The sequence below is a fragment of the Haliotis asinina genome, chromosome 8, assembly GCF_037392515.1.
Source record: "Haliotis asinina isolate JCU_RB_2024 chromosome 8, JCU_Hal_asi_v2, whole genome shotgun sequence".
Taxonomy (NCBI): Eukaryota; Metazoa; Mollusca; class Gastropoda; order Lepetellida; family Haliotidae; genus Haliotis; species Haliotis asinina.
This window is the reverse complement of record NC_090287.1, coordinates 9,366,687-9,387,724: the sequence shown is the minus strand read 5'-3', so window position 1 is coordinate 9,387,724 and position 21,038 is coordinate 9,366,687. Positions and strand designations below refer to the sequence as shown.

The 21,038-nt window shown below is 36.8% G+C and overlaps 3 protein-coding genes across 4 annotated transcripts in view; 2 read left to right on the top strand and 1 right to left on the bottom strand.

The window, feature by feature from the left end:
- Nucleotides 1–138: 138 nt before the first annotated feature.
- Nucleotides 139–6,104, top strand: LOC137294581 (B9 domain-containing protein 2-like). The gene is made up of 4 exons (XM_067825628.1): nt 139–302; nt 1,106–1,193; nt 1,446–1,571; nt 4,198–6,104. Exons 2-4 carry the CDS (start codon nt 1,106–1,108, stop codon nt 4,509–4,511), a joined length of 528 nt encoding a protein of 175 aa, XP_067681729.1. The 5' UTR covers nt 139–302; the 3' UTR covers nt 4,512–6,104.
- LOC137294580 (protein arginine methyltransferase NDUFAF7, mitochondrial-like) lies at nt 5,998–13,985 on the bottom strand. Its single transcript, XM_067825627.1, has 10 exons — nt 13,804–13,985; nt 12,775–12,923; nt 11,996–12,076; nt 11,301–11,411; nt 8,781–9,077; nt 8,194–8,304; nt 7,725–7,874; nt 7,429–7,534; nt 6,977–7,044; nt 5,998–6,194 (listed from the first exon to the last, which is right to left on the bottom strand). Exons 1-10 carry the CDS (start codon nt 13,880–13,882, stop codon nt 6,015–6,017), a joined length of 1,332 nt encoding a protein of 443 aa, XP_067681728.1. The 5' UTR covers nt 13,883–13,985; the 3' UTR covers nt 5,998–6,014.
- A 220-nt stretch (nt 13,986–14,205) lies between these two features.
- The window catches only part of LOC137294858 (ERO1-like protein beta), a 32,060-nt gene continuing 25,227 nt past the window's right edge, over nt 14,206–21,038 (top strand). For both annotated transcript variants that reach the window (XM_067825994.1, XM_067825993.1), the window contains exons 1-2: nt 14,206–14,428; nt 16,528–16,647. In XM_067825994.1, the coding sequence (XP_067682095.1) occupies nt 14,309–14,428; nt 16,528–16,647 (240 nt within the window). In that variant the 5' untranslated portion in view covers nt 14,206–14,308. The remainder of the gene's footprint in view (nt 14,429–16,527; nt 16,648–21,038) is intronic.

Here is a 21,038-nt window from a genome sequence, read left to right as displayed (position 1 = left end):
ATAAATATGATAATTTCAAAGAGATATACATCGTTAGAATTATAATTGTGATACAATTACAGTCATAAAGCTATAGTTTCCCGCTCAAACTTTGTATTAACTTCATACTTAACTCCGAAACATTTGTCAGAACTTACTAACTTCCGGATATATTCCCAAGGAAAATGGCGGCATAAACAATGCTATATCCAAGCACCTGTTTACAAGACAATTGTTTTTATCGTTTTCACAGTAGTTAACTTGATATTGTGTTCGAAGTCACGTTGGGAAACTGAGGTTTTAGCCAGAAAATCTCACCAAAGGTGCGTATTTTTATTCCATGCTTCTTAACTTTACTTAATGATTGGTAACCATGTCCGGGCTTGCATTTTCGTTTTCATTATTACACCAGAGACCATATAATATATCTATTATACGGTCTCTGATTACACATATTGAATGGCTGTCACATTCTCTTTCTGTCGGACGAGAGCCTTACGTTTTGATGTCATAACTGATCGTCTTTGCGCCATGTATTGAAGTTTACAATGTCATTTATCCTCCGAAGAAATACTCATTTTCAGTTAGCCATTCTAGACAGCAAACTTCTCCAGCTACATCTTTGTACATGATCAGCACAGTTAGTTTATCTTAAGGTGGTAATGTATATTTTTAAGTACATTGTTACACATTGGTACACAGGTAATCTACCATTATAGACGTCCCTGACATTAATTATAGCTGATTATAGTGAATATAGCTCATTATAATCCATCTTATTATGATTCTGCTGAAGAGAGCGTCATTTGGGAGACACTTTATCATTTGGGTTAGAGTTCCTCCCATTCCCCTATCCAAAATAATATCAATAAATTGATATATACTAGAATTCTTAGCAAAACCTAACACAACAATTACTAGAGGACTCACAAAAATAACTAAAAGCCCTCACATCAAGTACGATATATTAGATAGGGTTGAACTACTTAGTGTTACCTCTGTTAATCTGCAGAAGAAAGAATATGGGGAATGGAAGGAACTCTTTCCATCATTTGAATCAGTCTTTAGTAGTCAGATTGAATTTAAACATGTTAAAGCAAACTAAAAGTGACATTTCTTTTTCCAGATGGCAGAAGTTCATGTGATTGGACAGATTGTCGGTGCAAGTGGATTTCCTGACAATAGTCTCTTTTGTAAATGGGGTATACATACAGGTAAATGAAGCCTATTTTCATACAGCTGCCCCTGCCTTTACTGTCAGTTGTTGTGAAATTGTTCATATGACCGACCCCCCCTCATATCTCGCATGCACGTTCAGACCTCCCACCTGCCCCACCCAACCCCCAAGAAAAAAAAAAAAAAATAAGTAAAGAAGGAGAGAGAGTGTATGTCCAATTTTTGCTCCAAATTTGAGCTGACTGGATCCAACTTTGAGTTGAAGTAATTAATATTCACTCTATGAACAGGTGGTGCATGGAAAGTGTTAGCTGGTCTTCGTGAAGGACAGACTCAAGTGGACAACCCCCAGAATCATGAAACAGCTTACTGGAGCCACCCAATTGATATTCATTTTGCAACAAAAGGGATTCAAGGTCTGACGTCTCAATATTTTGTACTTTTGAGATTACTTTACATATTTTTATTGTGTTTCAAAGGAAATGGTCAAACAGATGACGTGCAATATAACTGTTCATGTATTCATGACAACGGAATGGAGAAAGTAATTTGAAATGTATGCAATCATGGTTAAAGTCAAGTCATTGTCTTTTATTAGTGTCTGAATAAAATTATGTATGTGGTTATTACAAGAGAAACAGCAAAAAATTTATAACCCAACCATATCTGAAGATACTCTATATGAGTGTTCATGAGACACAACTCAAATTTGTTAACCACTAACCAGCAAGTTTGTGTATTGCTCAGTCTCAGCTCAAGTAAACTTAGCACCAATGTTATTCTTTACACTCCCACACTGGGTCTAACAACACCTACTAGGTGGTCGTGTCAGGTAACCTTTGAGATTGACCAATCAGAGTACATCTTACCGAATTGCGAAAGTGGACACTTGCACATACCTTCTGAACTTTACCCACGCAAAGGTTTGTACCTGAATGCTATTTCCCTACGATTGCCTCTGGATGATGCACAGCAGCAAGTAAACAGTCGCTGAAAATAGCGTTTTGGGCAATATTAAGGGATGTCACTTTGCTGAAATATTAGCTAATGGTAACCATGTCAAGGAAAACCAAAAAGAGTATATAGGGGATGTCAATAAGTTTTGAGCCTTGAGCATTTTTCATACCCAGGTGTCACAGCCTATGGTACGACATTGAACCTTGGGGTGTAGCTGATGTGATATATAAGTTTTGGTATCCTACTCTCTCAGACGTTATTGAACAGCTCACATTGACAGAAAGAGACCCCCCTAACGGCAGTGAAAATGAATAAAATTGAGTATAGAGCAGTAATTAAGTTTTTAGTTCTTGAAGGAAACTCTGCGAAGAACAATGAAGAAAGGCTTTCAGCAGTTTATGGGAAGTCTTCCCCTTCATCTGCTACCATCAAACGATGGGTCAATGAATTTAAGCATGGTAGAGAGAGTCTTGAAGATGACCCCCGTCCAGGTCGCCCAACAACAAGCACTAGTCAGGAAAACATTGACAGAGTGCATAGACTTGTGCTGGAAAATCGTTGAATCACACTCCAAGAGTTAGAGGAGACCACATGCATTTCACATGGTTCCATCGAGACAATTCTTCATGAACAACTCGTCATGTCTAAGGTATGCGCAAGATGGGTGCCAAGAATGCTTACAGATGAAATGAAGCAAACAAGGGTCACCATAAGCAGCTCCATGCTAACCAGATACAACAAGATTTCAGAAGATTTTCACTTTAGGCTAGTAACCTGTGATGAAACCTGGATCCACCACTATGATCCTGAGAGCAAACAAGAATCCGTGGAATGGAAACATGCCACTTCTCCCAGGACCAAAAAGTTCAAAGCCTCCAGATCAGTGCAGAAGGTAATGGCGACAGTCGTCTGGGATAGCAAAGGTGTCATCCACATAGATTACTTACCAAAAGGAAGAACAATGAATGGGGAATATTACGCTAACTTGTTGAGGCAAGTGCGACTGTCAATCAAGGAGAAGCACCGAGGCAAGATCAGACGTGGTATTCTTCTACAACAAGACAATGCTCCAGTACACACCTCTCGCGTTGCAGCCGCTGCTGTCCAATAATGCAGGTACGAAATCTTGCCGCATCCCCCCTACTCTCCAGACCTGGCTCCAAGTGATTACCATCTGTTCCCAAATCTCAAGGAACACTTGCGTGGCCGTAGCTTTCAGGATGATAATGAGCTTATTGCTGCTACTGAGGCTTGGTTTGAGGACCAAAATGGTGCCTTCTACAGAGATGGCATCAGCGCCTGGCAGAAAAGATGGAACAAGTGTGTTGACTCACAAGGGGACTATGTTGAAAAATAAATGTGGTTCATACCAATATTTTGTGTTTTTCTATGCAAGGCTCAAAACTTATTGACATAGCCTCGTATTTCAGGTCAAATATCAGTGTCATAAGGGATTTTCATTTGTTGAGAGATCAGTGTCAGTGACCACTGTATTTTGTGAGTCACACCAGCCAAATCAGTTTAGCTGTCTTGCTTTTGATTGGACGGTCATAGGTCACTCAAAGGTTAACTGATGCGGCCCCCAACTAGGTTTTTTTAGACCCAGTGTAGGAGTGTAATGAATAACACTGGGACTAAGTTTACTTAGACTGGTGTATTGCTCATTACACTAAAACTTAGTAAAGGCAGTAAATTCATTCATGACAAACTTCAATATATTGTGTTTGAGTGCATTCTGGATATACTGATTTTTGTAATCTGTTGAAGTGTGTATCATTCAATCAAAGTGAATCTTTCAGAAACAACTATTGTATGTACTTTATGTTACAACTTACACGTCTATTTCCATGTGAAGATCTGGGTTACAGTTGGTTTATTGTAGCCAAGTAAGAGCTGACTGGATAGGGAGACAGTGATTTCAATCACTGGATTGTTTGGTCCAGACAGTTATTTACAGTCCACCATAATATAGCTGGAATATTGCTCAATGCAGTTTTTAACAAATACGTTTCACCTGAGTTATTAGCTATTCAGTACAGAATCCTTATATACCACAGGTAACAACTATAACCTTGTATTTTACAGGTTGGCCAAAAGTTCACTTCCAGGTATGGCATCAGGATAGCTTTGGTAGAAATGAGCTGTATGGGTATGGTTTCTGTCACATACCAACCTCCCCTGGCAACCATGAAATAGACTGTCCCACATGGCGACCCTCAGGGTCATTCCTAGAGGGTGTGTCACAGTGCTTCCTGGGTGGAGGACCACAGCTGAAGAATCCAGATCTTGTCTACAGTGGGGCTCAGAGATACAAGTTGCACACTGTTGCCATGGGAAAGGTTCACTTACGACTTGGGATCATTCTGAGAAACTTTGACAAGTTTGGAATTGAATGTTGAGATAATTTCAAGGCTCACACTGTCCGTCCATGTGAAGTTTACTTGTATAGTTCCAAATTCTGTAAATGTATGTATGCAAATAGTTCATTTGAAAAATGTTGTCTGGTTAAGCTTTTGCAAGGAATGTCAAGTAAAACAAATAATGTCACACAAAAGTTACTATATGAAGATAGTGATGTGTCTTCTTAAATGAAATTACGGTTGCAATTCAGAATGCAGACATTATCAACATCAAAACACTGGATAATTGCCTCAATGGTTTTAGCATTTTAATATAATCTGGAAACACACATGCCATTTTTAATCCTTTTGAACTAAATCTTGTATTGAAATAGGTTTTATTCTTGTATGCTGTGTTAATCCTTTGCCAGAGTTGACTAGCATATATCTGACATACATATTGTATGTATAAATATGTAGTGTGTTTCTATCATGATATATATTTTTCATTAATCAAGTATCATATTCCTTAATTCTTAAAGCATCAAGGAGCATGTTCTGGGTTTCATCAACAGAAAATTGCATCAATAGTTTGTAGTTAAATGATTGTTCATTGGCATACATTTCTCATTCTTTCAAGTTTGTCATTGTTCATATTCATTTCATATACAATATTTTTAATAAATTATATTAGAAACAAATAATCCTTCTTTACATTATTACAGTTGTTTTGTGTCAGACCTGCATCCCACAATCAGTTTTACTGCATTGACTGCTTTCTCTGCAGACAGTGGTGGGATGGTCTATCAGCTGACAATGATTGGTACTTAACATGATTACCTCCTTTTTATGCTTACCAACATGAACAGGCCATCTTTGTTTATCAATAGTCTGGCACAGAGTATGATCATTTAGATGTCCCTGGACATGTATGTTCCCCGTTGCCCCTGTATACCAGCAGACCCACCTAATGAAGGTTTGATAGTGCCAGTGACCTGGATGTTTTGGCCGTATTCCATTGATCATTTTACCTGTGAAAGTCCGGGTTAGAACTGATCTTCAGTAACCTATGCTTGTTATATGAGCCAACTAACGGGTTCAGGTGGTCAGGATGACTGGCTTGGTTGCCACGTCATCGGTTCCAAATTACACAGATTGCTGCTCATGCTGTTGATCACTGGATTGTATGGTCCAGAATCAATTATTTACAGATCGCTGCCATATAGCTAGACTATTGCTGAGTGTGGCATAAAACAAAAGTCACTCACTCACACCATAATGTGATTGCTCTTGCTATCAGTGACATGTTCATCAGGTGGTTACAGTGATCTACTTCTTTGGTCCTCATCCTAATACAGCACAGATCTTTGCTCTGGCTGTCAACCACTCCTGTGTTTGATCCAATGATTGACAGGCTGTTGTGATAAAGTTGTAATACTACAGAGCACTGAGTGAATTAAAGACACTCTCTGAAGACATGGTTATATCATGATTACCATTCCATGGTAGACCCATCAGTGTAGTGTTCAAGCCAACCAGCAAGAAATATCGGTACTATATGTTTTATTGTGATTGCTTCAACGCTTCAGGTGTTACAAAGCCAGCTGGTATGTAGTCTTTTTGTCTAGGATTCATTAAAGCTAAGAACTTAAATCTTTCTCCCATTTTCTTTGGGTTTGTCAGCATATCGTAACCTGAAATCAGGTCCTTCCATGCTTCTTGGTCAGCTTTCTGAAGTAGAACCTGCAGTTGGAAAACATTTAAACCATTAACCAAGTGATGAAATTTTTTACAGTTTCTTTGTTTCCTGGACTTAATGTATAAAAACCTTGTCCAATGGCAGGAAATACACACTGAGGGAAAGAAACAAGGGAACAATCACTTCAAGGCAGTGCTCCTTTATTTATTTCTCTGATTTCCTCCCACAATGATTTGGGGGGGGGGGGGGGGGAGAATAACGAGCATGAACGCAATAAGAAACTGATAGTTCTTTTGGAATTTGTAATGTATTGTTTTCCCTCCCCAGCAATAATAAAGCATGATGTTTCAAGAACCAGTTCAATGACAGGTAATAGTAGGCTGAATAGTTGTAAAACTGTTGGAAAAGCTGCTTGTAAATGTGATAACTGAATACATTGTTCATGAGATGGATGGAGTAAAATGAGGGCTCAAAAACAAATAACAGTTGTAAAACTGTTGGAAAAGCTGCTTGTAAATGTGATAACTGAATAAATTGTTCATGAGATGGATAGAGTAAAATGAGGGCTCAAAAACAAATAACAGTTGTAAAACTGTTGGAAAAGCTGCTTGTAAATGTGATAACTGAATACATTGTTCATGAGATGGATGGAGTAAAATGAGGGCTCAAAAACAAATAACAGTTGTAAAACTGTTGGAAAAGCTGCTTGTAAAAGTGATAACTGAATACATTGTTCATGAGATGGATGGAGTAAAACGAAGACTTAAAAACAGATAATCAATGAAACAATGTAAGTGAAACTGCATATTTGCTATTTGGAACACACCTGTAGGCGAACACCAATTCCCATATTGTGTAGAAATTCTTGTTGTGTCAAAGGTCCATATGTTGAAACTGAAATATCAAGCATTAATTATCCTTGACAGGACTTATTTATTTCAGAAGGGTTGAAACATTAAGTTGTCAGATTTTCAAAGTGACAATGTGACAACATGGTAGGAAACATTAAAATGAAACTTGACAAAAACAACTTAATTCTACAACCAATCACTATGCTTACTGTAACAATACACACAGCTGTTAATGGCAATGTACTTTGAGAATGTAAAGATTCTGATGTTCTGAAATATAAAACCTGTACATAATACAATAACATCTGTACACCTCAAAACGACGATCACTTCCCTCCATGACAATCAACCAATCTAATTCCACTAAGAAAACGTTTGAGACCACTAACACATTGAAATCCAGCACATTTGCAAGTAATCAACCCACCTGTGGCCTCTGTCATGTTTCTTAGATATGTGAAATCTACATCAGCTGTCAAATCAGCTGTTCCTGGATCAACCAGTACATCATGAAGTTGGTGGTTCTTGAATGCCTGTGAATAAAACAGTAACGACAATGAATAATAATATCTACATAGATTATGTGTTCAAGCTAAGGAAGCCATTAAATCGCTGATGCTGGACAAAGAAGTGACTGACAGTATGTGAAATAATTAAGTCCAAAGTAATATCACAACTGACAGGAAGACCAAAGAAGATAGTACACAGATCTAGATAACTTACTCTAAATGTGTCAGTCTTCTCTGCACTGTGGCCATAGTCGGCCAGGAGGGCAAATCCTTGATGTGACAGGATTCTTTTACACAGTTCCTGAACAATACGGCCAGCATCAGGACATACCTCTATGTGGTCTCGACTCTCGCTTGGGGATACCTGTCAGAGAACAGATACATTAGACAATAGGTGAGACGCTACACTTCAGAAACCCATTTCCAAAACATCATAGACTTTGTATATATCTTGTTCTGCTGTGGACCTGCAAAGTTTTGATGATGCATGATATTTGGAAAACGCTATTAATAACAGATGACTTGTATGTCAAGCAGTTGTCACCTCTGAGTATCATAAATCTGTCTAACTTATACATTCACAGATCTGATTATCCAATTTATAGTTAAAATGTTCAAGACTGTACTTGGTGAGAGTTTATTAATGGTTCTGTACAGTTCCAGGTTAATTACAGGTGAACTACCTGTAGGAAGGCAGTGGATGCTGCTGTTGCTCCAGGAGACAACACAAACTTAAAGCTGCTACTGTCATCATCATAGTTGATCATCACCTCACACCACCCTCGGTCTGTCTTCTGAAGTAAACACAACATTGCATGGCATCAGTAGAGGAAGTACTGTCTTTGTGTAGCTGTGTATGTGACTCCTTCTGCATGGTGTCAGTTATGTCAATGATCGTGTGTTAATGGACTGAGGATTTCTTTAACTCACACAAAAATGTGTCCACAAATATCATTTACTGAAATATGGAGCAATGTTATGACCACTATATTTACTCACACTTCAATGGTAGATATTCGATATTCGAAATGTAAAATGATAGAAAAACAAGATATGTGTACATACATATCTTTTAAGAAATGTGTTTGTATCTCATAAAGGGATTCCCAGACAGTTTCCATTGGTTTATAACAGTTTGTAAATAATCAAGACAATCTAGTGATTGACAGCATGACCATCAGGCTCCATCTGGTGACGTGCATCGATGTGCTGACTCTTCAAGAGGTCATAAAGCATTGATGTGTAAAGACAACATAAACTTTCCTCATACCTGAAACTTGTGGATGGGAAGTGCATCTAGAAACTCATGAGCGATGAAGCAAGAGAGACCATAAGGTACGTCCTGTAGACTCTGGTACCAGTAAACAGGCTGACCATATTTGGAGATGCACTGTTTATAATGACCACCCTCTGAGGCTGTATCTGGGGATCTGGTCGATGCTTCAGCTTGGATCTGCTCTAATTTCTTCCCTGACAACTTTGATTCTTGGATGTCACTAAGTGCTGGACTGACTTCCACCAAGTGTAAAGACACATTGTCTCGTACATCAGAAAACCTGGATATTGCCTGAAATAATTAGATGTTTAAATGTATGCAAAATTGCCAGTGGCTACATTTGACGAAATTTGAGTGAGTGAGTGAATGAGTGAGTGATTTTAGTTTTATGGCACACTCAGCAATATTCAAGCAATATGATCAAAAGCATTAGAATCGATCTACACTGTTGGGATATGAGTCAGCAAGCCTGACCACCTGATTCCAAAGTTCCCTCTTACAACAAGCATGGTATACTTAAGATCAATTCTAACCCTGATCTTCACGGGTAGGGTGAGTGAGTGGGTGGGTTTGGTTTTGCACCCACAGGGGATACCAGAAAATGGGCCTCACACATTGTACCCATGTGGGAAATCGAACCTGGGTCATCAGAGTGATGCTTCAGCCAGTAGGCTATCCCACAGCCCCTCACAGGCAAAAGAAATTAGAAGAAAATATTCAACATGAAATTGTTACAGAGTGAATTGTGTTTAACACCACTCTGACCAGCATGCACTGTTTGTCAGTTTAACATGATAGGAAATACTCCAGTAACTCAGGGCACTTTCAACAACAGGTTAATCTGTAACTACACTCCTCGTGGAAGACAATTTCTTTATTCTTTTGAAAATTTCTTCAGATTTCACTACTTATTAAAACCAAACTTTAAAGTAAGAATGTTTGCTTCTTTATTCCTGCTAAACATATACTATAAGTCTAAGATTAATATGAAATTATTTTGAAAATGACCTTATTGTTAAGAACTACAAATGTGTACTCTGTGTACTGTACAGTGTACTGTGCAGTGTACTGTAATATACCACAACCAATTATGTCTACAAATATGCTGGCAATATGCCTATCTTGGGGGGAATCTTGCCAATACACCAAAGGAATTGGAACTATGCTTTCTGGAGTTGGTCAGGAAGCACAGGTTGGAGCTTCCTCATTTGCAAACCTCATGACTATTTTACCAAGACTACAGTGCTTCTAATTTTGACATATACTACCATATTCATAGATAGTGTAATTGATGAGAACTCAAATAAATACTTTATTACAAAAGCTATTAGTTTCAGTTTGTGTGGTGCCAATGTTCTGTTATTAAAAATATTACATTCTCAAAACATGCATCAGATGGCATTAATCCTGTGTAAATGGGCCTTTGGCATATTAAAGTGATCTGCAAATTTGATAAAATATTACTGATATTAACATGAATGCAATCTATGTGTTCTAAGTGGGTACTAAAAGCTAATGTCAAGACTGAGTAAACTTAGTCAAATTGTGAGAAAGGGTATAATGTTCCCATTAGTATTAATAAAGAATGTTGTAATGGCGAGGAATGTGTCATGATATATGGTGCTGACTAGCACATAATACTGTTGTGATGGTGGAATCAATATATATGTTACCATGGTGATGGTTGTGTCATGACATCTAACGTTGACTACAGCATTTAATGCTATAGTGATGGTTATAGTGGTGTCAAAGGTCCATATAGTGCCATATAGTGATGGTTATAGTGGTGTCAAAGGTCCATATAGTGCCATATAGTGATGGTTATAGTGGTGTCAAAGGTCCATATAGTGCCATATAGTGATGGTTATAGTGGTGTCAAAGGTCCATATAGTGCCATATAGTGATGGTTATAGTGGTGTCAAAGGTCCATATAGTGCCATATAGTGATGGTTATAGTGATGGTTACCCACCTGTGGCCTCTGTCATGTTTCTTTCTTGGTTATATTATAACACATGCATATGTTATCATGGTGATGGCATTGTTGTAATATGTAATTATAGTGATGACTGCATTATGACTCATGCTACCAAGTTGAGCAATGCATTATTCCACATGTTACCAATATAATGATTGTATTGCAATACAAGTCACCATGATAATGGATGTGTTATGTTACATGTTACCATGGTGATGATTGCACATCATGATACACTGGACCCATGTATTACCTTCAAAATGGTCGCATAATTAATTAATTATTAAAATAAAAGTTTAATTCTGAGGTGGACTCTATACCAGACACTGTGGTATATAATCGAGTCAGGACAATCCAATGACTATCACTGATCATGCATATAGTATCTAATCATGTACTTCAACCTTGTCAGTGAGTCTTGACGTCCTGATCCTCTAAATCATCTCTTGTACCTAGCTGAAGACCACCTCTAACCCAGATCTTGGTGTTAAAATAAAAAATCTAAATACCCGTGATTGCAACCACGTCCCACACTGACCCTGAGCATGTCATCAGCCAGAGTTCCACGACCGGGTCCCAACTCCACCACCTGCAGTGTCTTCGTCAAGTCAACGTGCATCCACTCATTCAGGCACCAAATACCCACAAGCTGAAATGATACAGGTGAGAACTATCTGACTGTCTTTGCAAATACAATTTTAACAGACATAACATTACAATTACAACACATTACAATCATACTCTACGATTTGGCACCTCAGCATAAAAGTCAGGAGCCAGTGTCTATATTTTGCACCAAACTCAGATAGTGATTTTGTTTGATGAGTATTAACATACTAATTCTTAATTTCATATGAACACATAATTCCTAAAATTGATACTGGTATTGAAGTCCACTCTTTTTCTCATGCAACAGGTTACTCAGCAGCAGGTACTGTAGTATATTGTAGTCTAAAATGCTAACATAAGTAACATTTCATCTTGCAAATATTCATACATGGCATTTGTTATTGGAAAACACCTTCCTAATTCCAAATATCACTTAATGGCTTCTTAATTCCCCCTCATCTCACAAAACCTGGGTAAGTATATTGAGTTAATACATATACATGCTAAAGAATTGAGTCTCTTCTCAAAAACCTAAACACTTTCTGCAAAATGGTATGTTATTGAACACATCATAATAAATTGGTGATACAAAAACTGAAAACTGGTGTACATGAAAAGTCTAACCTCCCCAAACATCTGACTAATTTCGGGAGATGTAGTGAAGTCCCCATGAAATCCAAAGACATCCTTCTTCATGTAGTAGCCCTGCAATATCCACATCACAGTAAATTATCAAGATGACAGTAGTGTTTAAATTACTCATCATTTTGTGAATGGTTCCATATAAGGAAAGAATAACTATAATTCATTTTCCTATTCAGTATTAAAGACATCAAGACAACATGTAACAAAATCATCCAAAATATCACAAAAAGTGCACACACTGTTGCCAATGTGAGTGAGCATAGCTTGATGTCACTGTTGCCAGTGTTTGAATTATGTCACCAGAGGCCTAGATCAGCTGTGCATAATAATTACTGCATACCAATTACACATTTAAAAATGTTCAATGTTCAATCAGGCAGTACATACCTGTTTAGTAAACTTACTCAATGACATATACTTAGGAGGGTAAAATCACTGAAAAACACACATATTTGAAAGCAGTGGGTAACGAAAAATGAAATACCCATTCGACATTCATATTGTCCACACCAAACAAATACAGTGGGTATAGTACCCACATGAGTTAAATCTTATCTGGAGCTCTGATGTCATGGCTTGTTAGAGTGATGTTTTGATATCCATAAACTATGCAGGACTCAAACATGTATTGCAAACATGGCATAACAAAGCTTTAACTACTATCAGGGTAAACCTATATTTGAATCTGTAACAGAAGAATTATGTGCTATTAAAGCATATTTAGGTGGACAAAGGGGCAACTGCATGTCGATACTTACTGATAAAGGATTTGTTAAAACTTCTTTCATATATTCTGCAATGGTGAGGGGGCCATTTGACTTTATCCTTGCTCTAAGGTGTCGTACCAAGTCAACATTCGAAGTAGTTGATGTAGACTGGCTGGTTTGTGTTACAGAGAGGCATCTTACTGAATAAACACAGAGAAATATTATTGCTTTAATGTAACAAGAGAAAACTATATTTAGGCATGTGGATCCATAACATTTTTTGAGCAGAGAGTATAAATTCATCACAATTAGCCCTCAATATAATGAAAACAAGAAACAGTGACAAGTCCTTGAAAAGAGTAGTTTAGTGTATGATGTTCACATTTTTAAAAGCTCTTGTGTTGTTGACTTGGGCTAATATTTCATCCCAGTAACATGTACATCTTACTTGACAATATGTATCTACAAACATTTATTTATAAATAGTACCCAGAACAAAGCTAAATTTTAGAGCTGAATGTATAGTTTGCCATATCATTTTTAACTCTGAATTCCTATTCAAATTATTTTCCAGGTTCTGGGAGACTATAGATGCCTGTGACAACGCTAACATACACAGCAACATACCAAGTCCTAATAATAGGCTACTCATGAACAGAAACTTGTTTACTCTATTATGACGACATGAGCAAACAATGGAAACTACGATAAAATAGCAGACTAATATTTACTTTTTGTCCAATCTAATAGGTTAATATACCAGGATAAAGTCGTGAAATGTTGAAAAATGTGAAAAAGACATCTAAAATGATTTTAGTTGCAACATTACTTCATTTCAAAATTCAAGGGCATGTCAATGACTATGTTGAAGTGACATTCATAAATCCTAAATGCCATTAATGCTAAAGGATCCATGTTACTTGTCACGTTTCAAACCATCGAACGTGCGGGTGCCAGTCCACACCATTTGCAACTGTACGTGCAGTTTCGCGCGTGTTGGCAAAAGTAAATTGTCATCCCCACGTGTCCCAGTCCCACTCAGGCCACTGTTAAATTTTGGTTTAAAAAATATTAACACACATGATGTCACATTTTGTGATTTGTATCCGCAGTGAAAAAATCTGTATATACAGCACGTCTTTCGTGCTGATTGCATCATCGCGGATCGTCCACAACCAAACACTGCAGCTGGGCGACTATTTGTTTTGATTATGAGGGATTTCCTCGTGCCAGGCCGAGGGAATCCCAAGCCTCGTTTTAGATCCGTGTGCCACGTATAATTTTGAACTTCCGGTACAGTGAATTAATCCGCACTATAAACATTCACTTGTATTGCATTTGTAATAAGTAATATTGTTGTATAAGTTATTATAATGCAATATCTGAAACTATAACAATAATAATGATTCTTATTTATAACTAAATCGTTCATAGTTCTGCGACACTATATTTCCCTCGGAAGTTCTTCTGGTGGGTGTTGTTGGGCCTTTTTACGTGTAACGTGAGGGATGCTTCAGCGTTGTTGACAGATGTCATAAAAGCCGGAACTGATCAGCGGGTGATTACAGTCGCCGAAGCAGAAATCATGAGGCTAGTTTACATGTGCATGTTTATGCTTGCTGTCAATCATTTGACAGCAGGAGTTAAGGTTAAGAATGGAAGTCAGAAATTCTCTGGAAACAAAGATGACAAGTGCTTCTGCAAGGTGCGTTGATTTTTTTTTCATCCCCATTGAAGTATGTTTGTCTTGAAAATTATTAGGATATCAAGCCAAAAATAACCTTTATGATCAAACTAGTAAATGATCACAACTTTAATCAATGGAGTAAACAGCATGAACTGATAATAGTGTGAATCGAGATTGTTCACATCTGTTTAGTTTATTAGATTAGGCGTGCAGTCTATGACTAGTAGCAGAAGTGGATGTGAGAAATTATGCGTGTACATAACATCATGAAACATACCTTTACATTGAAACCCTATTTCAATGAGCATCCAATGACAAGATTTGTTATTACACTGCAACATCTTCATTAGAATATTTAGGAAAGACAGTGACTACACATACTTTGCAGCTTGGTTTGCAGCTCACGCTACATGAGAATGTCTCTAGATTTGTGTTATTATAATTTGATAACTTTCTCTGTTACAATTCCTCCATGTCTGAAAACATGAGGACAGTTCCATAGGTGGTTGCATCACATGAAAATATGAATACACATCAACGGTTTCTGGTATCAGTTAGCAAAGCAGTCAGATAATCTTTCTAGAGTATGACCTGCAGTCATTTATGGTTGTAGATTCTACACATCAGCACCATTCCATCCATACCCAAAGGCCATTCTGAATATGTTAATATGGCATTCTGGTTATTGTTGGTTATTTGGTATGCATGGTGCATATGTGTATTTAAAAGAATCTTCCCAAAATTTCAGACACGAGAAGTCAATAAACGAGGTATAAATGCAGGAACTGTATGTAGTTAGTTATGATTCATCACATAATTTATGCTACAGGGTCTGGCCTTGAACTGACGTTTTTAGAATACCAGAGCAGTCCCACATATCTGTAATGTCAGAATCTGGTGCTATAGTAGCTTTTCCACTAGTGGTGGGAATTGGTTGAAATCTCTGAATTGATGATTTGATGATTGTTTCAGTACTAACAAGCAAGCAGTCATCAGAAAAAATTGGTTAGCATTATTTTTCAGATTTTCCTATCCAGGTTGCTATTGCAGATATGTAAATGAATGATTCAGCTTGCTTTATTAACGTGATGACTAATATAGAGCTCCTGGAGTATTCAAGAATTATTCAGTCATGACTTTTCAGTTAGTGAAGTGAGTGTTCTGAGATATAAACACGTTTTTAGGCCCTGACAATGGCGAGGATATGTTCCATCATCAAGTGTTTAAAAAATTAAAACAGTAGTTCCCATATCGTTTGTGTTTAATTATTAGAAAATATTATCGATTGCTTGGTCGTTTGGTCACTGCAACCAATGTTTAATAATTTCATTTAATCTAAATACCACTTTTTTCCACAGGACTGATTTATGTTAGTTATTATTATGTTGAAATGTAAGGAATATTAAGATTATCAACTGCAAATTTTCTGTAACACAGTCAGTAAAACATGGTTTACAGTAATTCTAAATGTTTTGAAAAAGTTATCACTTGAGATGATAATTTAAAACTGTTTGAATCTGAAGTGTTATATTCCCCAAATTATGGTCATGACAAGGATCTCATAACTGTCATGTCCAGTAATAAACTGTGCAGTGTATAGCAGTCATCAAAACTACCTGGATGGGCACACTATCCTCTGATTTTTGATAGGACATCCAGTGATGCTAAAAATATTTTTAATGTGAAAAACTGCACTCAAGATAACATATTCTGATTACCTGTAAAAGAACCAAAAACATATTACAAGTACATGTATTCAGTTTTGCATATTTACTATTTCATGTACAAAGCACAATTTGTCTAGGTAGAATAGTGCTGTTGACAAGGATTGATTTTTTCTTCCTAGTTTAGGGAGTCATAGAAGCTAATATTGATTTCCTGTTCTCATTTAAAGTACAGTAGTCTGAATGAATTATTGCTGATTTGAATGGTCAGATGATGAACAAACTTTGTGGTTTGCCTTTGAAGTTTCAACAGAATTAAAGAACAGTTAAATATGCTTTCACGTCAACATGTTTGAGCTTTTTCATTTCGTAAGATTAAAGAATTGATATTCATCATGTTTGTTTTTGAAAATCACTTGTCCTTGCTATTTATGATTGTATGATAAATTTCAGTTGAAAGGGGAAGTTGATGACTGCTCCTGTAAAGTTGAAACAATTGATTCTGTAAACAACCAGAAGATTTACCCTCGACTGAAAAGCTTGGTTTCAAGAGATTATTTCCGTTACTTTAAGGTAAGATCTTGTTGACTTATTGCTGTGTCAGGTGGTTTCCAGTGTTAATCTGGACTACTATCCTCTTTGTATGCAAAAAGTTGAAATATTGACCAGATGCTTTCTCTGAACAATTGACTCTTTGTACATAAATCACTAATCTGAAATGAACTGAAAGCAATTGCGACCAATCTAATAAACCTGTGTCTGTGTTCAGTTGCATAATTTCAAAAATGTTTCTTCTCAGTGTCCTCTTTGACCTGAGACTTTGTTTGGTGTCTCATGTAGATACCGAAAGTGATGTCAGTATATACTCCTCACAAATTCTATTTCAGCTGGAAATGTTTTTTTTAATGGCAAGCGTAAGACGTTTTATCAACTAAGCTAGTAGTATTTGTGTGGTGTGTATTTCAAATCCTTTTACTTTGGTGGAAACTGACCCTCTTATCTCAAGTTTGAGTCTAAAAAAACTTGATAAATCTAATACTTAGCTTATAAGTCCTTACATGTCAATGCTTATATTGATGAACAATAAACAGTTTATAGCCATTTGGGTGTTGGTGTTGTAGTGTAGTGGTTATGGCATCCACTCGTCATGCTACAGACACGGGTCAATTCCCCACATAGGCGCAATGTTTGAAACCCCATTGTGATTTTGCGAGAATATTGCTGAGAGCGGCATTATGCTAAACTCACTCACTCTTGGTCATTAGACTTTTCAGACATAATACCTTAATATGAACAAAAGAATCAAATGAGCTATGTGTACTTTGTGTAAATCCCATTGCCATTATCATTCATAATAATGGTGTATTCATGTTGGTGATAAACCCAATTATTGCATCCATGTAGATTTAGGGTTAGAACTGGTCAATAGAAACCTACTTTTTTCTCAGAGAATCAACTTAATGGACTTAGGCTTGGAGGCTTAATTGATGGTGTGTGCATTCAGATGATTGTGGCTTGTAATAACAATCACAATTGTCTCTCCAGACTTGAGTATTTAAAGGTCAGCATCATATATTCAAGAGGAACATTGCTGATTGTGGCCCTGAATAGCAAACAATGCAATTATTGATGTCATCTGCAATCTATGTATACATTGTTGTTATTTGTTCAAGTAGTTTATAGTTGTTTCCTGATATTGTTTGATGTTAATGATCATGATTGTCTCGCGACAGTTTTGGTTTTGTGATTGATGCTGAATTACTATATTTTTTAAATGCGTGTTGTTGGAACATTTTTACAGGGGAACTTCTGCACCAAATTCAATCACAGTGTTGTATGTAGCATTTAATATGATTAAAGAGTGCCATTTTGATCCTTAACTAAGAATCCACTTCAAGATGTGCATTTATATTTGGTTACATTCACTAGCATGACTGCTCTTAAAGTGTCAGTAATGTTTTCTGATTGTAGTCTAAATTAACTGATGTATTTTTGTATATGGTCGTCAAGGCTGCTGCATACCCATGGTGGTGTTCAGGTTCATACATAGATATATGAGATTTTAAAATCACTCGCATATGTATTTATCAGTGGTTGTGGTAGTAGATGAACAACAGCTAGAATTATGTTTATGCTGTTTAATTACTTACCTACGCTATCTACATTCTTCATTATTGATACTTCATTAACCACCTTTTTGATTATCTTTGCTAATGTTGAATCTTCCTACACAAGCGTTTGAAATTATATCTGAGAAGGCAATAATCAGTTGAGTCTTCAAACAGACAGGACAAAGTAGGATAAGAGGCATTTGTGGCACAATGGATCTACAAAATTCAATAACTGACTGAAATATGTATGTAGTTTTGAAGCAACATCAGGAAGAGTTGTGTTCATATCCATGCGAACTTGTCTGTCTTCACTGCAACAATTGCATACAACAACTGATAGCCCAGAACTTACAACACTAAGAAAGAGAAATGTCTTTTCACATGGAACATATCTGATAATGTGTCAATAGAGAGTCTGTCCTAAGAGTGGATGATTGGTGATTCCCGCCCAGATGTTAACAGATGGTACTTCACAGATAAAACACGGAGTGGCTGTCCTGGAGTAATTATTCTGAGTGTGGTATCCATGTTAAACTGCTTCCAGGTGTTTCAGTGAGCTAGGCAGCTAGCACTATAATTGACAGTGATGATGACTAGTACACGTAGACATACTTGATGTGAATGCACATCAATGTACTGTGAACATAATATTAAGCCCCATTTCACTTTTGGTGTGAATAATGTGATCTTTTGCATATTTTAACTTCAGATCTGCAAGAAATGTGACATTACAGGTATAATAGAGATCATTCATTGTGATGATGTCTTGCCCAACAGCAGAGTGCCTGTGCAAGCTGTTGTCATTGTGATGCAACATATGTTGTTGTGCTGACACACTGGTAGTAGGGTTCATATAAACTGTAATGAAACACTGAATATGTGTTAACAATGCCAGGTAATAGAGTTATGATGAGTATTTAGTGCTGATGAGGTGATTAAGTTATCAAATAGTTGAATATGGGATTTTTTTTTTTATTGTTGGGTTAGATTCCAGATATATTTGTGAAGATAATGCTCCATTACATATATATGAGAACACATTAGCATTTGAAACTATTATCATGGCAATAGTGATAAGTCTGGGATTGCACATTTATAAGCCCATATCAACACACAGTGCTCGTGAAATAAAATATGACAATAGGTTTATATGCAAAAGAGTAACATATTTCCATAGCTTCTACTTTTGCCCTTTTTCGCAGAGCATATTAATGGTTTGTGATTGATCTGAAGTGTGTACATTATTGCTTCATGTCATGCCTTTAGTTGTTATGTATACCTCCGATGTTGACAGCACTGGTTTGTCTGACATCTACACCATGTTTTGCCAGGTTGATCATATTCATGTCAGTATTTGTGTTAGATCATGAGATGTGCCTTAACATGAAAAACTTTGGTATGGCGATATGAACAGAGCAGAAGGATATTTTAGGAATCTGGTAAACAACACACTTTCAGCATATTGCAAAGGATATGTTTTGTGATTATGTCATGTCGTGCTGGAGTATGTTTGTGTATGCCAAAGGGCAAGGTCTTTGGTGTAAATTTTTGTTCAGCTTTAGCATGTGTTGTGCCTGTCAATAGAACCTCACTGTTTCTTCCAGATTAAACACAAGATACAGGCTCTTGAGCATTCTCAGACTGATGAGCTGCAACTGAAATATATTGTTTAAAGAATGTGTGAATAAAACTCTTTTCATATATACTGACAGATATCAATGGAAAAATTTATTAGACAGGGATCAAGAAAGGCAGGGGCCATGGGCCATGTTGCACGTTAGGATAAAAATTGTCCCATTGAAATTTTGAAGTTAACTATTGATACAATAGCAGTGGCACATCCTAAATTCAGAAAATGGCCAATAATCCTGAAAATGTCCCACTGTCAAAGTTGTCTATCCCAATCCCTGATAAGAGAATAACAAAATGATGATGTGTGTCTGAATTGCAGAACCAAAGCCATAACACAATGAGTCAGGGCCTCCTTTCATAAAGCACTAAGGTGATCATAAGTCACAAAGGTAACCTTAGTCCAGTGTTGAAGAATGGGAGTCAAGGTTAACCTTAGTAAAGGTTGCTTTGTGAAAGCAACCCCTGGTCCATATGTTTACTAGTATGTTATGCGATTTGATCATGTGTGCTTGAGTAGGCATCAATATGTCGAACTCATTTTTTAATCAAATCATTGAACCACCATAGCAGGTATATCAATGTATTTGAGATAGGTAGTTGTTGAAGCCAGTAAATTTTGATATTTTGATTTATGAGCAAGATCAACAATGACATTTTGGAAACTTCAGTAAATTAGGCTCTCAGTCAGTTTTGATTTTTAGAAAAATGTAAAATTGGATAAAATTTTGTGAATATGTCCTAATTTTAATTGTAACGTAATGTAAGTGTGTGAATTTGGATTTTGCTTGACTCATAGCAATATTCTATCAATGGTACTGAAAGGAACACCTAATATGGCAGTCTAACAGTGTATTATAGCAATGTTTGGAATCAAACCTGCGTTGTGACCATTACAGCGATCAAGTTATAATCTGTATCATAGAGACACAACCCACATGAACCACTTACCCACCACACATATTTGAATCTGCATAATGGTCTTGTTGACGACATGAATTATGTTGCGCCTCCTGGAACAGTTTACCTTCTGTGTTAAAAAATGCTATCCCCCCAACCCCATGTACCCCTATCTGAAGTTCTATTTTATATCACAGCTTAACCAATGATGATGATGAAGTTGCTTTGGGATATTGGGTATATATGATCTCATTCTGGTTTCATTGAGAATTAGAACTGACACCAGCAATGACAGTGTGTTTGATAATTATTTCCTTCTTGCTA